Source organism: Papio anubis, chromosome 14 (assembly GCF_008728515.1).
Source record: "Papio anubis isolate 15944 chromosome 14, Panubis1.0, whole genome shotgun sequence".
NCBI classification, from domain to species: Eukaryota; Metazoa; Chordata; class Mammalia; order Primates; family Cercopithecidae; genus Papio; species Papio anubis.
Window position 1 is genome coordinate 27450110 of NC_044989.1, and position 27569 is coordinate 27477678.

Consider the following 27569-nt stretch of genomic DNA (forward strand, 5'->3'; position numbering starts at 1 on the left):
GATGTCCTCTTCCGGAACTGGCCCGTGCCCCGGAAGCAGTTGTTGTTTGTTGGGGGCCTTTTGACCAGTGACGGAGACTGTCCAGGGGTGGTCACCATGTTCCTCTCCGTCGTCTTCTGTAAGTGGGGATGGAGGCGCCGGCAGGGGTTACGGTGAGGGTTGGGGGCCCGTGACAGGCAGGGCCTCGGAATGATGCGGGGAAGAATGTGCGAACAGGCCGGGAAGCTACAACTGCGGACTTTTCCAGGCCTTCAGGACCACAGCGCCCGGCATGCCCCGCGGCGCGCCTCCCTGCGCGGACGTGTGGGTGCCTGAGAAGGGGTCTGTGGTGTCTGGATTCAGTTGCCGTCCTCGCGGACTGTTGAGTCTGGCTCTGGGGCGTTTTTCTCCAGCCCGTGTTAGGAGAATCACTACATGTCCGAAGGACATCCGAAGATTCTGAAGGACCTCAGAATTTGTAGCCCACCCATTTCGAACTCTAAAAATAAGGAAACCGCTCCCGAGAGGGGCAATGAATTGCCCGAGTAGTAACGGCAGGGCAGTGAAAGAAGTCCTCGGGCTCCCGAGTCAATGCTCTTCCTTACACCTGGCTGAATTCCCAGTAAGATTTAGTGTCTGATTTTCACCACATGTGATGGTTGTTACTATTTGCAAAGATTAACTTGTCAAACAAGAAGCTTGCTGCAGTGCAAATACTTGCACTTTAGAAGAGGGAGAAAGTGGAGCGGGCATTACTTACTTTAGAAAGATTTAAAAGGTAGCCAGTCCAACAGACATGAAATTGTGCAAAATATTAAATCTAGAATTGTGTTGGTCTGATTGGCTCTTTTAACCTACCTTCTATAAAATATTAAGGGGTTCCCTAATATATAGGGAATAGTTACTTGAGTGACACCTCATGGCGTATTTCATAAGTTAAATATTTTTGGTTATTACTGACATATAATGAACTGACATATAACTGAACTTTGCATAAGAAAGATACATTTATATTTTTATTTTCTTTTCCAACCTTTCCTGTCTACAAAAAAGTTGCCAAGAGCAAGTCAAAGTAAGTAAAGATTTTTCCTTTTTTAAACGTCACTTGTTTATGTTAGATTTGTTAGTCTCGTTGCTCCCAGTACATCCTTATATGAAATTAAGCATTGGGCCTCGACTTCCTAAGAGTTGGTCTGTGGATTACTTAGTTGATAATTTTTTCTCTATGAACCCTTTCACAAAATATTTTCCCTCCTGCCCAACTGAGCTACTTCCGTGAGCATTGAAATACTTAAAGGAGCCTTTGCTGCTTTTCTAGTCCCAGGATTTGTGAGCTCACTGTCTGTTTCTAAACAAACCATTGGGCTGTGCTGTATTTGGACTACCACCATATTTCCATTTCCTCAAATTGAGGACCAGGGGCCATTTGTCTGGAGCTCACTACAGGAATCCAGAAGAACAAACTCTGCTTTGATTAAATCATAGAGTCTGTTTTAATGAGTTTTATAATCACTTGCATTCATGGTATAAGCATTTCAAAAATAGCCAAGATTAAAGATTCCATGCTGTACCAGAGAGACTAGAACTACCAAACTTGTATTTCAAAATAAATGTTGTAGACAATAACTGAAGATTTTGTGGTAAAAATAGGGAAGTTCTAAAGCAGCCTTTCCTTGCAACTCAAGACACTGAAAATCCTTAAAGCTAGTCGTTTGGATTAAAGTTAATGATAAACATGTATGTTAGCGCTTTCCCTCTCAGTATCTTTTAGTTATTCACGTAGCTTTCCCCACAGTCCAGTTATTTATGTCAGAGTTCCCTACCCCCAGGATGTATAGGAATCCCTTGCCTTTGGTTTCTGTAGAGGTATATTCTGACTTTTTCTACCCTTGTGATGTATTTCATATATGTCTTGCCTGATCGACCTCATGTACCAGCTCACTAGGAGTACTGCTAGGAGTACTGTTAGCTCCTAGAGGACATAGACATAGACTTACAGAGCTTTGTATTTCCCAGAGTGCCTTCCACAGAGTAAGTGCTTAAGATTTGTTGAATCTGTGTTGAATGGATAATTATTGTCTATCTTAATTAGAAATAAATACTGTATGCCCCTTATGAGGCACTGTGCTGAATGTTGAAAGCAATGCAGTGATGTATAATATAGTCTTAGATGCTTCCAGGTTGTTCTGGAATTACACGAGAAATAACACGGTCTACGTGAGGAGACAAGACACATGAAAAAATAACAGACAGTACAGGTATTAAAAGATCTGGTGAGGCAAACATGGACTTTCTGCTTTGGATGACTGTAACTTAAATGAAATATGAAGGGGCACAAGGTTTTGCACATTAGCAACCTAAAAGCTTCAGTCCCTTTCTTTTGGCCCTTCCTGATGATAATCATTTATGCCCCGAAGAGAGGGCTGTTCTGAGACAGCTGTCTTTACCATTTCCTCACTAGCCAGCTGTGGTTACCAGTACTTTGATATTTTCCCCTTCCTGACTTCTGCTGCTCGTGAGGGTTGGATGTCTGAGGCTAGTCCCACCATGTGGCTTGATTGTTCTTATTGTTTTGGTTAGGTCATTGTGAAGTAACTCTGTAGTGGAGCAAATCCTAGAGATTTGAAACCATTGAAATTGTTTCATGGAAAACTTAGGCTGTCTTACAGCCGAACCTTCTTAGGGCCAAGTGATATCCCACAAAATGTGCCATCCCCCCATGACTGATTTTAGTTTATTTCGTCAGCTCACACGTAACAGCATACTTTTTAATCTTAGAAACATTTTGGTGAGAATGGTGAGCCAAGCTGGGACAGGTTTCTGCTTCAACACCAAGAGAAACCGACTGAAGGAGAAACTGACTCTTTTGCATTATGATCCAGTTGGTAAGATCTGGGGAGGTTAATGCTTCCAAGGCCTGTTGCCCCCTTTGTAGGCTGAACATCTGAACATCTCTGGGAGTTTTTTTTAGCCTCTGATACTAGCATTCATTTAGTAAATAGGTATTGAATGATTATTATGATGCTATGTAACATCCCAGGTGCTGGGATGCACCAGGACACAAGACAAGTTAAGTCCCTGTATTCTTGGCACTTAGTCTAGTCTGACAGGGGGAGAAAAAATGACAAATTATAAGTGCTATGAGAGAAACAATCAGGATGCTGAGGTGTAGGATTAAGTTGGGGAGTGGTAGGGAAAGTCACATTAGATGGCTAAATCAGGGAAGGTCTCTCCAGGAGGAGATAGTTAACTGAGACCTGAAGGTGAGAAACCAGCTATGTAAAGAGAATAGGTGGTAGTGTTCTGGAAACAGACAAGTGTCTTGAGAAGGGGACGGTATGGTGTCCTGGCATCATCTGTTGAACAGTGGCTACTTTTTGGGTCCTGATATAAGTTACATGAATACGATTTCTATATATTAGTGCAGTGGGGGTAGGAAATTTGATTTTTCCATTTTGTGCCATCCACTAAAATGCTGTACTATATGGTAACTTTAAATGGTCTCATTAGATGGAAGTATTTATCTAGAAGAGACAAATGTTCCCAAGGCCAGATTATCTGCTCACAAACAAAAATAGAGTCAGCACCTGATGCTGTTGGTGGACGTCTATCCTGTTTCTGGATTTTATGTGCAGATTTATGCAAAAATAGCAAACATGTTTCTACTTTTAGAGCTCTGGTTGTTCATTTCATTTTTGTGCTTTCCTTTACTATAATTGTTTTTTGGAGACAGAGTCTGCAAACCAAATACCGCCCAGGCTTCAGAGATCGCAGCGACGCGATCTGACTCGCACGAGCTCGCCTCCTGGGTTCCACGCCATTCTGCTGCCTCAGCCTCCTGGTAGCTGGGACTACAGGCACCTGCCACCATGCCTGGCTAATTTTTTTTTTGTATTTTAATAGAGAGGCGGTTCACCGTGTTTGCCAGGATGGTCTCGATCTCCTGACGCTGGTCCCTCCATCCTCCCCGCCTCGGCCTCCCCAGGTGGCTGGGACTACGAGAGGCGTGAGCCACAGCGCCCGGCCACTGTTTTTGTTTTTAAATAGGGGAGTCTTACTCTGTGGCGGTAGTGCAGTGGTGCAATCTTTCCGGCTCCGCACCCGCAGCCTCTGCCTCCTGAGTTAAGTGATTCTTGCTTTCATTCTTCCAAATAGCTGGGACTACAGGTCGTTGCCCACCTGGCTAACTTTTTATGTTTTAGTAGAGATAGAATTTCCGCATGTTGGGCTGGTCTTGAACTCCTGCCCTCGGGTGATCCACCTGCCTCGGCCTCCCAAAGTTCTGAGATTGCGGGCGAGGCACGCCCGACCATCGGCTTCTTAACAAGCTAATGGCTGTAATAACACAAGAAGCAGAGACATTTTTAAGGCTCACAAAAGCACAATGGTCAGCAAAGTTTAATGTTCCATCCTTTAACAGAAATAAAATTCCCTTGCTGATGGTGTTCAAATTTCTGTTTATTCATTATCACAGTAAAAAGGGAATTCTAGGTTTGTACCTGATGATAAAGGAGTCTGAATTTCAGGGTGATTCCTCATATGGTGGAAAAAATGAGGAGGTTTGCTGTTGGGTTGGTCAGGTTTAGAATTGGATTAGTATGTTTTACTCCCTCACGATTTCTCTGTGTCAGCTGGTGAAAAGTCAAAGGGATGAACTTTACAAAGTAAAGTCTTTTTTTCTACCATATTTCTCTCTTTTTTTTTTTGAGATGGAGTCTCGGCTCTGTGGGCTGGGTGCAGTGGCGGATGCGCAGCTCACTGCAGGCGGCTCTGCCTCGGGTTCACATGCATTCTCCTGCCTCAGCCTCAGTAGCTGGGACTACGAGCGCCCTCATGGCAGTTTTTGTATTTTTAGTAGAGGTGAGGGGTTTCACCGTGGTAATAGGATGGTCTCGATCTCTGACCTTGTGATCCGCCCGTCTTGGCCTCCCAAAGTGCTGGGATTACAGGCTTGAGCCACCGCGCCTGGCCTATTTCTCTCTCTCAGTAAAAGGTGAAAGATTTATACGAGCCGAAGAGAAACCAGAGTATATATATTTAACTCTGAGTTTATTTTTAGAAACTTGCACAACACTAATAAATATTGATTGAATAACCTTCTGTGATATTTTAAGTATCAAAAATGTATGTATTGGGCTTTTCATCCTTAGTATGGAGGTATTAGGAACTTAATATTTGTCAGTTTGATTTTAAGTTTTGAGATTGGGAAAGGATACAACCATAAACAGTTCTGATCGAAGTGGGAGAAAAGATTCACATACAAATTTCAAACAGATGCTTAGAACTTTTCTCAAAAGGAATGTCCTTAGCTTTGACAGCACAGCTTTGTCTTTTCTGAAGAAGAGAATGTTCTGGGATAGCAGACTTCCTGGCTTTCTGCCCACCTGCTGAATGCCCTGCAGGTGTTCGTGATGTTTGCCTCGGGGCCTGCCCCATTGCCCAGGGTACCAAATAGCTTGGCAGTTCTCCTAGCATGTTTTACTGTGATTAGTAAATTGTTAAGATTGAGGAAAATGATTATTCGTCTGCTTTATGAAGGAAATAGGTAAGGAAATGTGAAAAAATTCCCAACTATTTGAGCATTTCATAATACAGTCTGTGGCAAGAAGCAGCTGCATATGCCTGTCCTTTCGAACTCCTTTTCCATGTATAAAACTAGATGCTAATTTCCGAAGAGGAAGGATTAAATGCTGAGGCATAAGCTTATTAAACTTTCGTAAATGTATTGAAGGTTTATCATAAAGAGAATGAAAACTTGTCAGTTTTAATTCCTTGGATGACTAAACAAGACAATATATACTTTAATTGAAGCAGAATCGATTTTGGTTAGATGTAGGGAGAGAACTTGACAGATTCATTCTTCTATGCATTAAGCATTAAATATTTTGACAGAAAATTCATGTTTACAATTGTGGGTAGCAGTGTGTCATTTCAACTCACTTAACACGTGTTGAATGTGCACTGTGTGTCCGGCAACAACCTTGTGAGGGAGATAGTTATCTCTTCCACAGGGAAGAAAGCAGGGTAGAGTATTTTGAGAAATTTTCCCAGGGACTCATAGCTGATAAATGGTGGAACCAGAGTTGGAACCCAGCCTTTCTCACTCCAAGTCCCTGTTCTTTTTTTTTTTTTTTTTTGAGATGGAGTCTCATTCTGTCGCCCAGGCTGGAGTGCAGTGACGCGATCTCGGCTCACTGCAAGCTCCACCTCCCGGGTCCACGCCATTCTCCTGCCTCAGCCTCCCAAGTAGCTGGGACTACAGGCGCCCGCCACCGCGCCCGGCTAATTTTTTTGTATTTTTAGTAGAGATGGGGTTTCACCATGTTAGCCAGGATGGTCTCAATCTCCTGACCTTGTGATCCGCCCGCCTTGGCCTCCCAAAGTGCTGGGATTACAGGCGTGACCCACCGCGCCCAGCAGTCCCTGTTCTTTAATTTTTTTAAAAAAGAGAGATGGGGTCTCACTGTGTTGTCCAGGCTGGTCTCGAACTCCTGAGCTCAGGCAGTCCGCCCACCTTCACTGTCCAAAGGATTGGGATTACAGGCCTGAGCCATTGTGCTTGGCCCTTCTAATTTAAACACAGTTTTTTTTGTTTTTTTTTTTTAAGAGACAGTGTCTTTCTATGTTGCCCAGGCTGGTCTGGAACTCCTGTCCTCAAGTGATCCTCCTACCTCAGTCTCCCAAGTGCTGGGATTACGGGCATGAGCCACCATTCCTGGCCAAGTCCCTGTTCTGTCTCTTACATGGAGCCAAATTAATCTTTCTAAAACTTTTTTTTTTTTTTTTTTTTAAATCAAAACCTATCCCTGTGGTCAGGCCATGGATCCCCACTGTGAGACTCCTACCATCATCTAACCAGATGCCCATTCGTGGTTCATTTAATCCAAATGCTGATCTGTCTTCAGGGACCAAACTTGACACTTTCCATGAGGCCTTCTGTCACCATTCCTGTCCCTTCTGACCTTTAGGGTCCTCTGGGGTTTACTGAACATTTGTGTGGGCACCTCATGATGTACTGATGTATTAAATCAGGGAGTCTTCTTACACTTTTGTAAACTCTACATTGCCTCGCACAGTTCTATGGTCTTAAATATTTATTCTTTGTGTTAAAGGAATAGGTGCAGTGAATGAATGAAAGAATCCTACTCCATATAGCCTTGCTCTACTAACCTTAATCAGTTACTCCTAGTCAGGGTCATTTAAATTGTCTCCAGATTGCTTTTCAGTGAGACAACTCTTTTTAAACCAAGTTTTTAGTTCCCTGTAGAAAACCATGGGGGAAATAGTTCTTGTAATTAATAACATTGATGAGAAACTGTTTTGGTTCTTTACTACCATCTTGTAATGCATTAATGCATTGTAGTCATCCTTGGAGTTTTAGGAGGATCAATCCTACTTACATTTCACGTGGTTTGAAGTATGTTAAAAAGATCCCTTATGTACAGTGTATTAATATTATAGATAAAAATCTGTTGACAGTTTAATAGTTCTTAAATTCAGCTGCCCATCAATTGAGGAGTTTTTTTTTTTTTTTTGAGACGAAGTCTTGCTCTGTTGCCCAGGCTGGAGTGCAGTGGCCGGATCTTGGCTCACTGCAAGCTCCGCCTCCCGGGTTTACGCCATTCTCCTGCCTCAGCCTCCCGAGCAGCTGGGACTACAGGCGCCCCCCACCTCGCCCGGCTAGTTTTTTGTATTTTTTAGTAGAGACGGGGTTTCACTGTGTTAGCCAGGATGGTCTCGATCTCCTGACCTCGTGATCCGCCCATCTCGGCCTCCCAAAGTGCTGGGATTACAGGCTTGAGCCACTGCGCCCGGCCTCAAATTGAGGAGTTTTAAAAAAATATAGACTTCCAGTCCAACTCTAGCCTTACTAAACCAGGATTAAGGTAGGAGTGGAGGGTGAGAATGGACTTACTTAAATAAGGTAATTCTTAATCGTAGATAGCTTGGGAATCTCATATACAGAGTATCCATGTTGACTGTAGAAGGAAAAAGCTAAAATGTCTGTGTGATAGGGACAAGTGAGGAATTGTTAGGTCATAGTTTAGGTCTTCCTTGGGTGATTGTTCCATTTCTGGTGTATTTTTGTTTTAGCAAGGAGGAAATAGGTAGGGGTGGGGTGTGTGTGTGTGTGTGTGTGTGTGTGTGTGTGAGAGAGAGAGAGAGACAGAGAATGTTGGAAGTTAATGGAGTGCCATAGGGCATTATAGAACTATGAAAGCCTTACTGCTCAGCATCTAGTCTTCAGTCATTTTTTTTTGAGATGGAGTTTCACTCTTGTTGCCCAGGCTGGAGTGCAATGGCACGATCTCAGCTCACTGCAACCTCTGCCTCCTGGGTCCAAGTGATTCTCCTGCCCCAGCCTCCCGAATAGCTGGGATTACAGGCATGTGTCATGCCTGGCTAATTTTGTAGTTTTAGTAGAGACAAGGTTTCTCTATGTTGGTCAGGCTGGTCTTGAACTCCCAACCTCAGGTGATCCGCCCACCTTGGCCTTCCAAAGTGCTGGGATTACAGGCGTGAGCCATCATGCCCGGCTAGCCTTCAGTGTTTCATCCAGGCAGGTAGCACTTTGTTTCAGAGAACTGTACTCTGTGATATTTACAATAATGAGATTTTGGTTATGATGTTAATTATAGTAGCAAACTAAAAACTCCATATTTGGGTGTATTAACCCATCTCTGGGAAGTAGAGGTTTAGTGTCTATTACTCTTCCAGACAGTGTGGTCCACTTGGTTCTTGATGCTCTTTTTCTGGAGTCCACCTCCCAGTCTGTCCTTGCTTACCTCCTGCAAGAGTGGACATTAATTGGGTGAAAACATTGTTTTCCATTTTTGTCCCTAGTTTTCTTTCTTAATGTGAATATTTCTACATTGGTTTAAATAATGACTTGTGGGATACCAAGGATGTTGCTGATTAGCTAGTGGCCCTATAGCCATTTTCTCCAGTCTGCCCTGGCTCCTGGGATGGAGGAACTGAGTTTGCAAATCAGCTCCATCCTCATATCAAGAAATAGTAAAATAAGAGAAAGAAGAGGGCTTATGGTCTGATACATATTTTTTATAAAAATGTCGATGATACTTTATAATAATTTTCTGCTACAATTCTTTGTTTTCTCCCTCCATAGTGAAACAAAGAGTCCTCTTCGTGGAAGATAAAAAAATACGCTCCCTTTAACTGGTGGATTGAAAGTGACTTTGATTTATAAAGAGAAGACTGAGGGCGGGGATACTGATTCAGAAATCCTGTAGTGTGTAATAAAAGAAGAGGAAATGGCATGGAATCACTGCCTCCTGTGATTTGAAGGCCATTGTGAAGGAAAACAATGCAGTGAAAGAAAGTTCTTCATATTAGGACAGATATCATTGCATCACATTTATTTATCTTTCTGGGTATTTTTATAGCCCTTAATAAAAAATATTAAAATAGCCTATGCTATTGTGTCTTAGTGATGTTTTTCCACACTATTTGAGGTTTTAAAAATCAACCACATTACTAAAAAATAACCATTGTTTCATGTAATAAATGTTTCCATAACAACACTTATGTAAGAGTTTCCAGCCTGCTCCCTCTGTACTCAAGAGAAAAGGCAGAGTAACATTCCAGAGTGATCTTGAAGAAACTCCCATGTAATAACAAAGATGGCAAGGGGGACCAGGAATGACAAAAGAAGGAGCCTTGTAACACAAATCAAGAGAACTTCTATTTCTGATTTGTGCTTCATTAGGAAAAATGCCACTGGCCTATATTTTCAAACCCAGGTCACCAAAGCAGTATCTAGGATTTTGTGGGACAGCTTTGGATTCCTTTATTCCCTAGATTTTTCTTTCCTTTTAAAATAAAAGAAGCTATAGTGTATTTCCATAAAGCCACTGCTAAGACTTCTGAGGCATGGTGGTACCACACAGCTAACTAGCATGGAATTCTGGGAGCAATCCCTAATGTTCAGATAGGGACCTCTGTGCTGCCCAGAGCCATACACTTTCTTACTTGGGCTTTTGTTTCCCACAAGTTTTCAAAGTTGTCCAGTTTTCTCCTTTGTCAAGTTCCTGGTTGAAAAGGATCTGCTCATTTTAAGCTCTGCTGGTTCACATCCTACCCCATTTAAAGCATTTGTGTGGGAGAATGATACCGTGCCCACCCTGACTACAAAATAAGAAGTTCCTTCTCCATGGCCCAAACCTGGCTCCGAGGGAAATGTAAGAGCAGCTCTCTGGCGGTTTAGAGGAATTAGAGGCAGATAGTTGATGAGTCTTAGGGGCTTGTGGCCTCATGATCAATCAGCTATTTTATGGCATCTTTTGATAAAGCTCTGGTTCAAAGCAATAATAGGTGAGATCTTGGCTCTTTTTAGGCTGAAACTGTACATAGTATTGAGTTATAAGAAAAATCACCTGCTCCTAGCTAAGCTGATGTAAAGGGTCTGTGACATGCATGAATTGCTTTAAAAAAAGGAACTTACCTGGTTTAACAAATGACTTACTTATTCAGTCCATGGGTTGAATGTGGCCCATAGGTGGTGGTTACTTCTTTTTTTTGATACAGGGTCTGCTTTGTCACGCAGACTGGAGTATAGTGGCGTGATCATGACTCACTGCGGCCTCAAACTCCTAGGCTCATATTATCCTCCCACCTCAGCCTCCTGAATAGCTGGGACTACAGGTGTGTGTCACCACGCCTGGCTAATTTTTTGTATTTTTAGTAGAGATGAGGTTTTTCCATGTTGCCCAGGCTGGTCTCAAACTCCTGGGCTCAAGCAATTCTTCTGACTCGGCTTCCCAAAGTGGTGGGATTACACCCACCACGTGAGCCACCATGCCCCTGTGGTGTTTACATTAAAAAAAAAAAAAAATTAGTTGCTGATACATAAACATTGAAGGGTTTCAATAAATATCCAAACTTCTGCCTTCCCTTACAAAACCAGAGGTTTTGACAACACTAAGCTAAAGTTGAGTATCAGCTGCCCCTCTTAGAAAGTGCCCTTTCCCTTAAGAAGAGTCTGCTCTGGCTCTAGACACTGTTGTCCACAACCTCTGCCGCGTGGTGCACATGGGGCATTAACAATCTGTTGACAATTGAGTTTACTTGTCCCTGAAGAGTGGTAATGTTTGTACAGATCTTGGTTGTGGAATCTTTAGTTCTGGTTGGTTTGTGCAAATGCATGGAAAGCAAAAGAATCATTGTTACAAATGAAGCTTGAGGATGACTTTTTGTAGAAGAACTAATATTTGCAAAGAAAGGGGACGAGGACATTTTCTAATAAGTGTTAGCCAGGAGCAGCCACCCCCAAGTACATTTTATTCCCAGGTATATTTATTTTGGGACTAATAGCAATCAAAACAGAGTAAGCGGAAGGTCTTTTTTGTAAGGGTAAGATGACTGTGTTCCTGCAGCCTGGACGCTGACTGCTGCAATGAAATTGGATCTCTTGAGCATGTCTTCCAAGGACAAATTTGGATAGTAAGCCAGGTAGAAGGCCAAAGCTCCCACAAAGCTGTCACCAGCACCCTGTAATTAAAAGCACACTTTTGAAGACAAGCATGTAGTCAATCTGTTGCCCAAACTGCATATTTTAAAAATATTTAAGTAAACTTAATTTTAGTTTTAGATTTACAGAAAAGGTACAAGGATAATACAGAGTTTCCATGTACTCATACCCAGTTCTGTTAACATCTTACTGTGGTACATTTATCACCACTAAAGAAATAATATATTATTAACTGAACTTCATACTTTTTTTCAGATTTTACTAGTTTTGCTTAATGTCCTTTTTCTGTTCCAGGATCCCATCCAGCATGCCATATTACATTTAATTGTCATATTTGCATAGACTCCTGTAGGCTGTGATAGTTTCTTAGACATTCTTTGTTTTTGGTGATTTTTTTTTTTTAAGAGACATGGTCTTACTCTATTGCCCAGGCTGAAGTGCAGTGGCACAATCATAGCTCACTGCAGCCTGGGCTCAACTCCTGAGTGAACTCCTGCTGGGCACTGGCAATCCTCCTGCTTCAGCCTCCCAAGTAGCCGGAACTACAGGCATGTGCAACACCTGGCTAGGTTTTAAAAATTTTAATTAAAAAAAAAAAAAAAGACAGAGTCTCACTATGTTGACTAGCCTGGTCTTGAACTGCTGGCCTCAAGCAATCCTTCTGCCTCAGCCTCCCAAATGCTGGGATTACAGGTGTGAGCCACTGCACCTGGCTGTTGTTGATGACTTTGATAGTTTCGAGGAGGACTGGTCACGTATTTTGTAGCACGTATCTTAATTGAGATATGTCCATTTTTCTCACAGGCTGTGGTTATGGTTTTTGGGGGAAAGACCACAGAGGTGAAATGTCATTTTCATCACATCATCTGAAGGGTACATACGATCAGCATGACTTCTCACTGATGGTGTTAACCTTGATCACCTGGCTAAGGTAGTCTTTGCCAAGTTTATCCACTGTAAAGTTACTTTGCTCCCTTTTTTCATGTTACACTCTTTGTTTTTTTTTTCTTTTAATTTTTTTTTTCATGTTGGAAAGCAAGTCATTAAGTGTATTCCACTCTTAAAGGTTGGGGAATTATTCCCTGAAGTTATGCTCTATCTTCTTAAGGGTGGAGTTTCTATGTTCTATCTCCTTAAGGGTGGAGTTTCTACATAAATTATTTGGAATTCTTCTGTATGGGAGATTGGTCTCTTCCATTTATTTATTCAGTCATTTATATCAGTATGAACTCATCGTTATTTGTTTTATTCTTTGGGCTATAATTCAATGCCATATTATTTTGTTGTTCAAATTGTTCCAGCTTTGGCCATTGGGAGCTTTTCCAGTTGGCTTCCGTGTCCCTTTGACATACGCCCATCCTTTTGGTTTTGAGTACTTTCTGGCATTACAAGATGCCCCAGGGGGCCGGGCGTGGTGGCTCACACCTGTAATCCCAGCACTTTGGGAGGCTGAGGTGGGCACATGGCTTGAGCCCAGGAGTTTGAGACCAGACTGGGCAACATGGCAAAGCCTTGCCTCTACAAAAACAAAACAAACAAAATCCCCCAAGATGCTCCAGGGTCATCTTGTATAGTCCCTGCCCTAGCCCTAGAATTAGCCATTTCTTCATTAAAAATGCATGCAGAAAGAGCTGAGAGCCATTTGATATTATTTCTAAACCAAATATAGGGGCACATCAAGTTTCTTTCCATTTTCTCTGAAGCTCCAAAGATCCAAGCTGGTGAAGGCCATGGAGACACAAAACATCCTGAGAAAGTCTATGGACGTGTGCCTTTGGACAGAGCAATACCTTGTCATGTTTGGCTAACAATTGTGTTCAGGACAATTTAAATGTGACTACACAGTCTCACTTGAAAAACCATTCTTGTATTCAACAGCTCTCAGGGTCGTTTTCTACCTCTTTCCAGTTTGCTGGTTCCTTAGACCAGGCTTTCATAACAAATCTTGAGGCTATACCTCAGGCTTTTTAAAGAACCTTGGCATGCAAGATTGTTCCAGTCACAGTTGATGTATTTGATGGGCTATGTGCCCAGCACAGTGATGGGTGCTAGAAAAGGACTAAAATCCATTGTGGATTAAATGCTAAATAGCATGGCAGAATTTGTAAGTGCTGTTAGATTTTAAGAAGGGGTTTGAAGAAAGCCCCCCCAAGAAGGGAGCCCTTATAGAACAAGCCAGATTTATAAAGAGAAGGCAGACCTCAAAGAATAAAGACACAGGAGAAGAAAGGACCAGAGTGAGCTCATGAAACCATTAGTGGCTTTAAGGAGAATGACATTTCCCCTTGTTTTCACAGACAAAGCCATCAATATTAAATTCGCCAAGGGGTGATAGTAATACAGCTGTGAATGCAACTTTCATTCCCCCCATGAATGTTGTCTGAGTGCCTAAAATGTGTTAGGCCCTATGCTAGGTGCTTTGCAACCTTTACTGGTCTTTCCTGAAGGATGCAATGGAGAAAGAGACAGACATGGTTCCTTCCCACTCGCAGTTTACAGCACAGCAGCTGACATGAGGAAGGTCTGAAACCTGAGGAACTGGAGGGTGAGCTGACTGGAGGGTTATTATGAAAACATGGAAAATGCCACAAGATATGAAGAGCTATGGCAAACTCCCAGATGCCAAGTCTTGACTCCTCCTTACATTACATACAAAATTAAATTCCAGCTAAAGTCTTGAATGTAAAAAACAAAACAGTACAATAATAAGATGAAAATTTTGATGAATATTTTTGTATAACCCCAGACAGGGAAAACATAAGTCAGTAAACACAAAAAGACATAATGAAAAAAATAACAGGTTTTTAATTTTATAAACATATTTTAAAAATATGTCCAAAGACACTATAAATAAAGCCAACTGAAAAAGTACAGATTTGGTGAAAATCCTTGCAATACATGTAACATATCCTCATTATTCAAAGAATATCTTCAAATTGCTAGGAAAAAGACAAATGTAGGATAAAAGTGAATAAAGATATAGACCTGCAATTTCAGAAAAGGAAATGTATATGGTCAGTAATAAACATATGAAAAGATGGTCAATGACTAGAAAATGTATAATGCTTAGCTGGGCTCAGTGGCTCACGCCTGTAATCCCAGCACTTTGGGAGGCTGAGGTGGGTGGATCACGAGGTCTGGAGTTCAAGACCAGCCTGGCCAAGATGGTGAAACCCTGTCTCCACTAAAAATACAAAAATTAGCCGGGCATGGTAGCACGTGCCTGTAATCCCAGCCACTCGGGAAGCTGAGGCAGAAAATTGCTTAAACCCGGGAGGTGGGGGTTGCAGTGAGCCGCGATCGTGCCACTACACTCCAGCCTGGGTGACAGAGCGAGACTCCATTTCAAACAAACAACAACAACAACAAAAAAGACAGAATATGCCTAATGCTCTTTGATTCAACAATTTCAATCCTGCTCCTGGGAATCTCTTACAGAAGGAAAAGCTCCTGTAATATAGGAATATAGGTACAAAGATGCTTATTGCTGCATTATTTTCAAAGGCAAAACATCTACCAAATAGGATGAATAAACTGGCACATTCTTATTATGGAAAAGTATTCAGCTATTAATGAGAAAAGTCTAGCAATATAAGCACATACTTGGAGAAATGTCCATTAGTTAAGTCACAAAAGGAGGTTTCTGCGTCCATGATCCCATTTGGGGGAAAAGAAATAAAAGAATGAAAAAAAGACAAATACCTATCTGTATGAGCATATGTGGGGTTTTTTTTGTTTTGTTTTGTTTTGTTTTTTTTTTTGAGACGGGGTTTTGCTCTTGTTGCCCAGGCTGGAGTGCAATGGCACGATCTCGGCTCACAGCAACCTCCGCCTCCCAGGTTCAAGCGATTCTCCTGCCTCAGCCTTCCGAGTAGCTGGGACTACAGGCACATCACGCCTGGCTAATTTTGTGTTTTTAGTAGAGACGGGGTTTCTCCATGTGGGTCAGGCTGGTGGTTTTTTTTTTGAGACGGAGTCTCGCTCTGTCGCCCAGGCTGGAGTGCTGTGACGCGATCTCGGCTCACTGCAAGCTCCGCCTCCCGGGTTCACGCCATTCTCCTGCCTCAGCCTCCTGAGTAGCTGGGATTACAGGCGCCGCCACCTCGCCCGGCTTTTTGTATTTTTAGTAGAGACAGGGTTTCACCGTGTTAGCCAGGATGGTCTCAATTTCCTGACCTCCTGATCTGCCCGCCTCGGCCTCCCAAAGTGCTAGGATTACAGGCGTGAGCCACCGCGCCCGGCGTCAGGCTGGTCTTAAACTCCCGACCTCAGGTAATCTGCCCGCCTCGGCCTCCCAAAATCCTGGGATTATAGGCATGAGCCACTGTGCCTGGCCCAGCACATGTGTATTTTTTAAAAAGAATATAGAGAATATAGAATGAAGGATATGTATCAAATTGTGAATATTTGGTTTTCTTATGTGCCAGGTACAGGGACAGTGATCTTTTCTTTATATACTTCTATATTGTTTGATTTATTATAAGTTTATAATATTTTTCCAAAAAAGTTTAAGCTAACAAAAGGATGAATAGGTTAGCCATGCCTCTGTGCCTGCCTACCTTGCACCCTGACCAGAGTGGAGGCAGGAGGCAGAAAGGAGACATTCTGGCATTGCCGACAGAAATCAGGTCTACCTACCCCTCTGATAGCTACCGGGGTATTTCTGGCTGCAGACAAGGTTTTTTAGAAAGTTTTAAAAATATGGCTGGGCTCTGTGGCTCATGCCTGTAATCCCAGCACTTTGGGAGGCCGAGGTGGGTGGATCACGAGGTCAGGAGTTCAAGACCAGCCTGGCCAAGATGGTGAAACCCTGTCTCTACTAAAAATACAAAAAATTAGCCGGGCGTGGTGGTGGGTGTGCCTGTAATCCCAGCTACTCAGGAGACTGAGGCAGAGAACTGCTTGAACCAAGGAGGTGGAGGTTGCAGTGAGCCAAGACCGTGCCACTGCACTCCAGCCTGGGCAACAGAGTGAGACTCTGTCTCAAAAAAAAAAAAGAAAGTTTAAAAAATATTATACCCACACCTGAAAACACTCTTAAAATCACTAAAATTTTTTTCCACTACAGCCAAGGCCAGGGAAACACAGGTTTTGGTGGAACTGTGTGTGCTGGAAGCATTATTTAGGCAGCAACAATTCTCACAATTTGATTACCCTTCATTCTTGGGGCTACATTACATATTGCTTTTTTCTTTCCTTTTTTTTTTTTTTTTTGAGATGGAGTCTTGCTCTGTCGCCCAGGCTGGAGTGCAGTGGCGCAATCTCGGCTCACTGCAAGCTCCGCCTCCTGGGTTTACGCCATTCTCCCGCCTCAGCCTCCGGAGTCGCTGGGACTACAGGCGCCCGCCACCTCGCCCGGCTAGTTTTTTGTATTTTTAGTAGAGACGGGGTTTCACCGTGGTCTCGATCTCCTGACCTTGTGATCCGCCCGCCTCGGCCTCCCAAAGTGCTGGGATTACAGGCGTGAGCCACCACGCCCGGCCATATTGCTTTTTTCTTTCTTTCTTTTGAGACACGGTCTCGCTCTGTCACTCAGGATGGAGTGCAGTAGCATAATCATAGCTCACTGATGCCTTGATCTCCCAGGCTCAAGCAATCCCTCCACCTCAACCTCCTGAGTAGCTGGGACCACAGGTGTGCAACACTATACCCAGCTAATCTTTTTATTTTTTGTAGAGATGAGGTTGGCCAGGCACAGTGGCTCACATCTGTAATCCCAGCACATGGGGAGCAAGACCAGCCTGGGCAATGTTGCGAAGCCCTGTCTCTACAAAAAACATAAAAATTAGCTGGGCATTGAGGTGTGTGCCTGTAGTCCTAGCTACCTGGTAGCCTGAGGCAGGAGGATCACCTGAACTCAGGGATGTCGAGCCTGCAGTGAGCTGTGATCATGTCACTGCACTCCAGCCTGGGCGAAAGAGTGAGATCCTGTCTAAATAAACAAATAAATAAATAGGCAGGGTCTTCCCATAAATAGGCAGGCTGGTCTCAAACTCCTGGGCTCAAGGGATCCTCCCGCCTTGGCCTCCCAAAGTGCTGGGATTACAGGTACGAGATGCTGTGCCTGGCCTACACACTGTGTTGCTAGAGAATAAAAGATAAGTCCTTCCTATATTAAAAATGGGGGGTTCCCAATAAAGAAAACTCTAGACTAGATGGCTTCGCTGGATAATCCTTGCAAACATTTAAGTAAGAAGTAATCCTAATTCTACACAAATTCTTTAAGAAAATAGAAGAGCCGGCCGGGCACGGTGGCTCAAGCCTGTAATCCCAGCACTTTGGGAGGCCGAGACGGGCGGATCATGAGGTCAGGAAATTGAGACCATCCTGGCTAACACGGTGAAACCCCGTCTCTACTAAAAAATACAAAAAACTAGCCGGGTGAGGTGGCGGGCCTCTGTAGTCCCAGCTACTTGGGAGGCTGAGGCAGGAGAATGGCGTGAACCCGGGAGGCGGAGCTTGCAGTGAGCTGAGATCCGGCCACTGCACTCCAGCCTGGGCGACAGAGCGAGACTCCGTCTCCAAAAAAAAAAAAAAAAAAAAAAAAGAAAATAGAAGAGCCAGGGAAACACTTTATAATGCTAGCATCACCATGATACCAAAACCAGACAATGACATTGCAAGAAAACAAAAAAGATCAATACCCTTTGTGAATATAGATGTAAAAACCTTAACTTTTTTAAAGCAAATTAAATGTGTGTGTGTGTGTGTGTGTGTATATTTAATATATGATAATACATCATGACCAAGTAGAATTTATCCCAGGAATGCAAGATTGGTTTAACATTTTAAAAAATCAATGTAATTCAGTAATATTAAAAATCTTATGATTATATCAACAGGAGATGAAAAAGCATGTCACAAAATTCTACATTCATTCATGATAAAAGTTCAGCAAATTTAGAAAGAAGATGTAACTTGATCTTCTTGATAAAGAGCATTTATGAAAAATCTACAGCTAACATCATGCTCAACCAGAAAGACTGAATGCTTCCTCCCTAATACAGGGAACAAATCAAAGATGTCTGTTCTCACTACTTCTACTCAACACTGTACTGGATTGCCTAGCCAGTGCAAAAGGACAGGGGAAAAAAAAAAGAAAGAAAAGGCATACAGATTGAAAAGGAAGAAGTAAAACACCTTTTCTTTGTAGATGACATAGTGACCTATGTAGAAAATCCTAGGAAGTCCAGCCAAAAAGCTGCTAGAAATGGTGGGTTTAGCAAGGTAACAGGACACAAGGTCACTATAAAAAACCAAGTGTGGCCAGGCGTGGTGGCTCACGCCTGTAATCCCAGCACTTTCGGAGGCCGAGGCAGGTGGGTAACAAGGTCAGGAGATCAAGACCATCCTGGCTAACATGGTGAAACCCCATCTGTACTAAAAATACAAAAAAAAAAAAAATGAGCCAGGTGAGGTATCGGGCACCTGTAGTCCCAGCTACTCGGGAGGCTGAGGCAGGAGAATGGCATGAACCTGGGAGGTAGAACTTGCAGTGAGCCAAGATCGCGTCACTGCACTCCAGCCTGGGTGACAGAGCAAGACTGTCTCAAAAAAAAAAAAAATTGTATTTCTATATATTAGCAATGAACAAGAACTCAAAGTTATGAAAACATTTGCAACAGCATTTTAAAAATGAAGTATTTAGGCTAAATTTAACTGAATATGTGTAAGATCTATCTATTCTTGCTATGGAAAGTTAAAGAAAAATAAATGGTGAGAGTTTCAAGGATTGGAAAACTCAATATTCTTAAGATATCAATTCTCCCCAAATTGATCTATAGATTAATGCAATTCCAATAAAAATCCCAGCTGGCAATTGTTGTAAATTAATAAACTGATTTTAAAATGTACATGGAAATGGAAACGTTCTAGAATAGCCAAAACAGTTTTGAAAAAGAACCAAGTTACCAGGCTTACCATAAGCTACAGTAATTAGACAGTGAGATACTGACATAAGGATAGACATGTAGGTCACTTGATAACTTGATAGAAGAGTCCAGATACAGACCGACAAATATATGGTCAACTTATTTCCAACAAAGGAATAGGTTGAGTATCCCTTATCTGAAATACATGGGATCAGAGATGTTTTGGATTTCACTTTGTGTGTGTGTGTGTGTGTGTTATACTCACTGGTTGAGCATCTCTTATCCAAAAATTTGAAATCCAATATACTCCAATGAACATTTCTTTTGAGGATCAGGTTGGCAATGAAAAAATTTCAGATTTTGAAGTTATTTTTATTTTTATTTTTTGAGACAGGGTCTCACTCTGTTGCCCAGGCTGGAGTGTGGTGGCATGATCTTGGCTCACTGTAACCTCTGCCTCCTGGGTTCAAGCAATCCTCCCATTTCAGCCTCCCAAGTAACTGGGAGTATAGATGTGTGCCACCACACCCGGCTTTTTTTTTTTTTGAGTCAGAGTCTCACTCTATAGCCCAGGTTGGAGTGCAATGGTGTGATCTTGACTCACTGTAACCTCTGCCTCCTGGGTTCAAGCAATTCTCCTGCCTCAGCCTCCCAAGTAGCTGGGATTACAGGCACCTGCCACCATGCCCAGCTAATTTTTGTATTTTTAGTAGAGATGGGGTTTCACCATATTGGCCAGGCTGGTCTTGAGCTCCTGACCTTGTGATCTGCCCACCTCGCCTCCCAAAGTGCTGGGATTACAGGCGTGAACCATCGTGCTTGGCCGGCAATTTTTTTTTTTTTGGGGGTGTGTGTGTGTGTATTTGTGTGTGTATGTATATGTATATGTGTGTGTGTGTGTGTGTGTGTGTGTGTATGTAGAGAGAGAGAGAGAGAGATGGGGTTTCACCATGTTGCCCAGGCTGGTCTTGAACTCCTGGGCTCAAGCGATCTACCTGCCTAGGCCTCCTGAAGTGCTAGGATTGCAAGTGTGATTACAGGGATTATGGTGCACCTGGCCCATGATTTTGAAGCATTTTGGACTGCAGATTTTGGGTTAGGGAAACTCAACCTGTACCCAGTAATTCAATGGAGGAAAGGGCAGTCTTTTAAACAAATGGTTCTGGAACAAATGGATATCCATATGCAAGAACACAAACCCTTACCTCACACCATAGACAACAATTAACTCAAAATGGGTCACAAACCTAAATGTAAGAGTTGAAACAACAAACTTCTAGAAGAAGATAGGAGAAAATCTGTAACCTTGTGCTAGGCAGATTTCTTAGGACACCAAAAGCACAAAGATTAAAAAACCTGATAAACTGAAATTTATCAAAATTTAAAGCCTTTGCCCTTCAAAAGAATATCAAAAGATAAGCCATGGACTAGGATAAAATATTTGCAAAACATGTATCTGACAAAGAACTGTTATAACTCAATAATACAACCCAATAAGACCAACAACCCAATAAAAATGGGCAAGAGATTTGAACAGAAGTTTCATCAAAGAAGCTTCATCATGCATATGCCAAATAAGTATATGAAAAGATGCTCAATATAATCAGACACTAGGGAAATGCAAATTCAAAACACAATGAGATGGCATTATATACCTAGTACAAAGACTAAAATATTTAAAGCTGAAAGTACCAAAAATTGGCGTAAATGTCCTGGAGATATGAAAAGTCTTATTCATTGCTTGTGGGAATGCAAAATGATAGAGACACTTTGGAAAATAGTTTGGCAGCTTCCTAATAATGTTAAACATATACTTATAAAACCCAGCATTTCTATTCCTAGCTATTTATCCAAAAGAAATGAAAGCATATATCCACATAAAGACCTATATGTGAATGTTTACAGCAGCATTATTTATAATCACTCCAAACTGGAAACAATCCAGATGTCCTAGAACTGACGAATGGATAAACAAACTGTGGCACATCCAGACAAGGCAATATTACTTAGCAATAAAATGGAAGGAACTGCTGATAAAACAGCATGGATGAATCTCAAAAGAATTATGCTAAGTGGGAGAAGCCAGGCACAAAAGATTACAAGTCACATCGTATGATTTCTGTGATGGTGAATTTTGTGTTAACTTGACTAGGCTGAATGATGCCCACATAGCTGGTTAAACATTATTTCTGTTTAATAGAAATAATGTTTCTGTGTCTGTGATGGTGTTTCTGGAAGAGACTGTCATTTTAATTTGTAGACCGAGTGAAGAAGATCGGTCCTCACCAATGTGGGCAGGCATCTTCTAATCTGTTGAGGGCGTGGATGGAACTAAAAGGCAGAAGGGCAAATTCTTTCTCTCTCTTCTTGAGCTAGGACATCTATGTTCTCCCCTCTCCCTCCGCACATTAACTGGGATCTCAGGTCTTTGACCTCAGACTAAACGGTACCACTGGCTTTCCTATTTCTCCATCTTGCAGACCGTGGGCCTTCTTGCCTTCCATAACTGCACATGTCAATTCCCATAATAAATCTACACACACACTTGGGCCGGGCGCGGTGGCTCACGCCTGTAATCCCAGCACTTTGGGAGGCTGAGGTGGGTGGATCACGAGGTCAGGAGATCAAGACCATCCTGGCTAACACGGTGAAACCCCGTCTCTACTAAAAATACAAAAAAATTAGCTGGGCGTAGTGGCGGGCGCCTGTAGTCCCAGCTACTCCGGAAGCTGAGGCAGGAGAATGGCATGAACCCGGGAGGCAGAGCTTGCAGTGAGCCGAGATTGCGCCACTGCACTCCAGCCTGGGCGACAGAGCGAGACTCCATCTCAAAAAAAAAAAAAAAATAAATAAAATAAAAAATAAATCTACACACACACACACACACACAAAATACATATACATATACATCTCTCCATCTGATTTCTCTGGTGAACCCCAGCTAATATCAATTCATGTATATGAAATCCTAGAAAAGGCAAAAATGTAGCAACAGAAAGCAGGTCAAGGGCTGGGGAGTATTGACTGCAAAAGGACTGCACAGGAACTTTCTGGGGTGATAAAAATACTCTAGGTTATGATTACAGTAGTGATTAAATGACTGCATACATTCATCAAAACTCATTGAATCATGCACTGAAAATGGGTAAAATCTTATTGTATAAAAATTATATCTAATACAACTGATTTTTTAAAAAGGCAAAGGAGTGGGTATGTGTATTGAGTTATACAGGAATGTCAGGTTTGAAAACCTTGACAGTTATTTCCTGGGTTTACTATTGATTTACTCCCAAGTGTGTGGTTGAGATAATCATTGAGATTTACTGTGGGCCATGCTTAAGTGTTTTGATTGGCATATGGGAATTTATTTGTCCTTATACTGAGAGCTCGAATTCTACCTCTGCTCTTCCAGTCTAAAGATTTCTTTCTTCTGGCAGTGTGGGCTTTGGAGTAACACAGACCTGTATGTGAATCTTGGCCTCACCACTTCCTAGCTTTATGACATTGGGGAAATTAATGTAAATTCTCTGTGACTTTGTTTTCTTATACATAAAATGAAGTTATTAACATCTTTCTCATAAGGATTTTGTGAACATTAAAAAACAGCTCAACTTTCAATAGAAGAGATAAATTAAAAAATAAAAGCTAAACAATTGTTAGTTCTTTCCTTTCTGACCAAAAGCATTTCTGTCTTTTCCCTAATTAAAAGTTGATGGCTTTGTTTCCACGGAATCTATCATCCCTTGGTGCTCAATCTTTTAACCTAAAATCAATGACCAGAAATCTTAACACATGTTGTTTCTTCATTTATTTTTCTACTTCCTCCCTTGACCTCCCTTGCTCTTTTGCACACCCTCTGCACAGACTGGGCATGTTCACTTCACTGCTGGTTTATGCTCTGCCTTTCTCCTGCTCCTTCTTGCTCTGCCAAGTCCCCCTTTCTCTGTGTCTAGTTTGGAAGCCGTTGATCCTGCTAGTCTTTACCTTTTTGGGCCTTCATTCAAAACTGTTTGCTGTCTTTCTTTAGAAGGCCCTGCTCCTTTATGATATCTTCCCAGAGTACCTCATTTTTTTTTTTTTTTTTGAGACAGAGTCTTGCTCTATTGCCCAGGCTGGAGTGCAGTGGCATGATCTCGGCTCACTGCAACCTTCGCCTCCTGTGTTCACGCCATTCTCTGGCCTCAGCCTCCCGAGTAGCTGGGACTACAGGCACCCGCCACCACGCCCGGCTAATTTTTTGTAATTTTAGTAGAGACAGGGTTTCACCGTGTTAGCCAGGATGGTCTCAATCTCCCGACCTCATGATCCGCCCGCCTCGGCCTCCCAAAGTGCTGGGATTATAGGCATGAGCCACTGTGCCCGGGCCCAGAGTACCTCATTTTGCCAAAGTTACTTGAAACACTTCAACAACCTATGTGCTTAACCTAACAATTCCTACAAAAGCTCAGCATTCTACTTCCTGTTTGCCTTGGTGTAGAGTGGAGTATAGATTAAATGGTCAAGTCCACATCAAGAAAGAGCTCTGATTGCAATTAGGTTGACTCATCCACAAAACGCAAAAGCAATTTACTTAAAGGATTCTGAAAATAGATCAATTGTTAACAGTGACATTAAATGTTATTAAGAATCCACAAGTCTATACTGATACAAAATAAATTAATAAATACTGGAGAAAGAAAAATTCTTCCTTACAGTAGAATGCCAGCTAGTAAAAACCTTTAAAAAGTCACTATTGTGCAACTATCATAGTGCTGTCTGATTCAGGGAGGAATCATCAGTGGAGGCATTAACACTGCTGGGTAAAGGTAGGATGAAGGTAGGATATTTACAAGTTATAAATAATCCCCCCACAGATTATGTATTAATTACACAGGCAAAAAGAGTGACTGTACACTTGAGAAACTTGGGAGGCACCACCTTAACCAAGTGGCCAACAGTAGTATCACCGATAAGACGACAAACTGACACCACTGCTCCCTGATGTGGGGCCTGGAGAAGGACACGAGGTCACGGATGTAGCATTCCTGCCTCAAATGCATAAGACAGACCTAAATTGACATGCATTCTACAAAACAATGAGCTGGTGCTGTTCGAAAAATATCAATGCCATGAAAGACAACATAGTTTACGAACCTGTTTCATATTCAAGAAGACTAAAGTAATACATAGTCTTGGATTGGATCCTGAACCAAAAATTATAAAAAACCACTATTGGGACATTATTAGACTGTACATATAAGATTATCTCCATGTAAAACTTCTTGAATTTGATAATTATATTGTACTTTTGTTATGTCCTTTTTTTCAGGAGACATATCCTGAAGTACTAAGAGGTAGAATCATGATGTTTGTGACTTACTCTCGAATCGAAAAAAAGATATTAATGTGTTTTGAGAGAAAGCAATAAAACAAATGTGGCAAAATGCTAACATCGGGGAAACTAGGTGAAGAGTATATGGGACTACTGTAACTTTTCTGTAAGTTTTACTTTTTAAAAATAAAAAATTTTATTAAAGAAGTTGTGGTGGCATGGTGGCTCACGCCTGTAATCCTAGCACTTTGGGAGGCCGAGGCTGGTGGATCACCTGAGGTCGGGAGTTCAAGACCAGCCTGACCAACGTGGAGAAACCCCATGTCTACTAAATACAAAATTAGCTGGGCGTGGTGGCGCATGCCTGTAATCCCAGCTGTTTGGGAGGCTGAGGCAGGAGAATTGCTTGAACCTGGGAGGTGGAGGTTGTGATGAGCCGAGACTGCACCATTGCACTCCAGCCTGGGCAATGAGAGCGAAACTCCGTCTCAAAAAAAAAAAAAAAAAGAAAAAATTTTAAAAATCCCATGTGTAAGAAGGAAATCAATATCAGTCACTCTCTGTGAATTTGCAAATGGGCCAATTCCTGCCCCTGAATGATTTCTCTTTCTTTTTAAGTAAGTGGACATCTGCTACAAGTCGGGGTGGACTGAAGTGAAGCTCTTTCCCACACTTGGAAATACCAACCTTATTGAGGCAGTTTCCACTGTAATCATGAACTAGACAATGACACTCCCATGAACAATGAGAGGATTGGGAGGAACACTTTTTTTTCTTTTTCTTTTTCTTTTGAGCTGGAGTTTTCGCTCTTGTTGCCCAGGCTGGAGGCAATGGCGCGATCTCGGCTCACTGCAACCTCCGCCTCCTGGGTTCAAGCAATTCTCCTGCCTCAGCCTCCCAAGTAGCTGGGATTACAAGTGTGTGTCACCACGCCTGGCTAATTTTTGTATTTTTAGTAGAGACAGGGTTTCAACATGTTGGCCAGGCTGGTCTCAAACTCCTGACCTTGGGTGATCTGCCTGCCTCAGCCTCCCAAAGTGCTGGGATTACAGGTGTAAGCCACTGTGCCCAGCCTGGTAGGAACACTTTTTAACTGTGACAGTGATTGCCAAAAACCAAAAAACTGAGGCCTGGGATGTTAGTGACAGCCCTGTTGTGATGGTATCCAGCACCCTGTGCCAAGACCACTGCTGGTTTCTTCTGTTTTCAACCAAGAACCATGACAGAGGCAATCTCCATGTGTTAAACTCTCATGAGAGGTCGGAAATCCTGTCCATGTCTTTCCCTGCTGACTCCTTAGAGTTTTACAATCCCTTAAAAGTACTGGGCATTCAATTAATACTTGCTGATGGACCGTCTCTCAGATGCCCCAGTCTCCACCTTCTCACCAGATGTGAGATGCAGGGGTTCCGTGTTTTTCTTCACAAAGAGGGCAGCAGTTGGACTACTGAGCCCCAAACCACAAAGAAGCAGGGAGGCTCCTGGCTGACAGGGGCCTTCAGGTCAAAGACAAGAAGGCTGATCTGAAAAGTTACATTACATCCAACAATGGAAAAACTCTTTGAAATTTAAACATAAAAGGGGCAGAAAAGGCCTTGTACTCTTCACAGAGGAGTGGAAGGGTAAGGAAGAGAGTGAACTTTTCCTGTTTGCTCTGCATCAAGAGGCAGCAAAGCTGGGTATTTATACACACACATACAACACTGACCTCATTTCATCTTCACACTGACCCCCCGACCACCCCCTACTGACACTTGAGGGAACTGAGTCTCAGAAACATCCAGTAATTTGTCCAGAGTCACACAGCTGGTAAATGGCAGAGCTGCACTTTGTACCCAGACCCAGCGATTCCTGCTCTCATCACGTTACACCACCCAGTGAAGGTTTGGGGCAAGCAGGCAAGGAGGGAGGGAAAAAGGAAGGAAATCAAGCTGAGAAAAGTCTCCCTTCCTTTTGACATCCTGTAATCCCTTTGTATTTCTCTTAGGACTCTGAGTTCATTGTGCTGAATGTTTTTTGTACAAGACTTTGCTCTGGGACAATCTGAACTCTCTTTAGGGTAGGTACTACTTCTCTGTCCCCTCTGTTTCTCCTGCTGCCTTGTCCCTTGCTTTGAGCTGACCTGACTTATTGGTCCTAGCTCTATCATGTTCTTCTCTTCCCATGATCTCTTCTAAGGTGACCGGACGGCCCTTGCTGAACTACATGTGACTTTCTTTTGTGTTAGTGAAAATGAAGGTTAGGTTGCCACGGCCCAGAGTTACTTGATATTCTCATTGTTGAATCTATTTATACCACAAAGCTTTCAAGTGCCAATAAATTACTTGGCTGTTGATTCACATCTTCAGTATAACTATTTTTATACACTGGTATGATTTTTTTTTTTAAATGGAAAGTGCTTTAAAAGTAGGAGCTGTATTGTATCACTGTGATTTTCCTGTAAGTCAAGTACTTTCCAATCAATCATTCTTAGAATAATGAAATAGTTCTCATTGATACAACATGATGGTTTTAACCTTTTACTGAAAATTATTTTTGTGCCAAAAGGGGTGATGGCATAATTCATCTTCCTTCAATATAATACCCATGTGGCTACTACCCTTTGCCTTCTCACAGTGATTTCCTCTTAAGGAAGAGCTGCTCTTATAGAATGGGTGTGGCATCTGAAACCCCTGCCTTCCTGAGGTCCTTGACACTTCTGGGTTCTGAGTTCTAGTGGTGCCCATGGAGGAAGCTGGGGAATCAGGGAAGCGCAAGGACAGGAAAATTGGCCCCATGGAATACCTGAGCCTTCTAGTGGGGGTGGGAGGGGTGCCGGTGGGGAGGGTTGAGGACTTGGCAGGGCTGGTGAGAGATGACACTCATGAGTAGCTGGTGAGATGACCCCAAGGGGAGAATCTGAAAGGCGGGCGCCCCTGAG

General features: G+C 42.5%; 2 protein-coding genes across 4 annotated transcripts in view; one reads left to right on the plus strand and one right to left on the minus strand.

Annotated features, from left to right (window-relative positions):
* Positions 1-9412, plus strand: MRPL33 (mitochondrial ribosomal protein L33). Of its 3 annotated transcripts, none has more exons than XM_003908446.3 (4): positions 1-118; positions 1033-1051; positions 2758-2864; positions 9107-9412. In XM_003908446.3, the coding sequence occupies exons 1-4, from the start codon at positions 97-99 to the stop codon at positions 9154-9156; spliced, it is 198 nt and encodes a 65-aa protein (XP_003908495.1). In that variant the 5' UTR covers positions 1-96; the 3' UTR covers positions 9157-9412. The 3 variants fall into 3 exon arrangements, with proteins under 3 accessions (XP_003908495.1, XP_031511373.1, XP_009182176.1); XM_031655513.1 differs by lacking the exons at positions 1-118; positions 9107-9412 and adding exons at positions 125-601; positions 4611-4648 and having other exon boundaries at positions 1033-1055; XM_009183912.4 differs by lacking the exon at positions 1-118 and adding an exon at positions 131-601 and having other exon boundaries at positions 1033-1055.
* Positions 9413-11182: 1770 nt separating this feature from the next.
* Positions 11183-27569, minus strand: part of LOC116270334 (ribokinase-like) — an 81104-nt gene continuing 64717 nt past the window's right edge. The window contains exon 8 of the mRNA XM_031655497.1: positions 11183-11487. Coding sequence (XP_031511357.1) covers positions 11314-11487 — 174 coding nt within the window. The 3' untranslated portion in view covers positions 11183-11313. The remainder of the gene's footprint in view (positions 11488-27569) is intronic.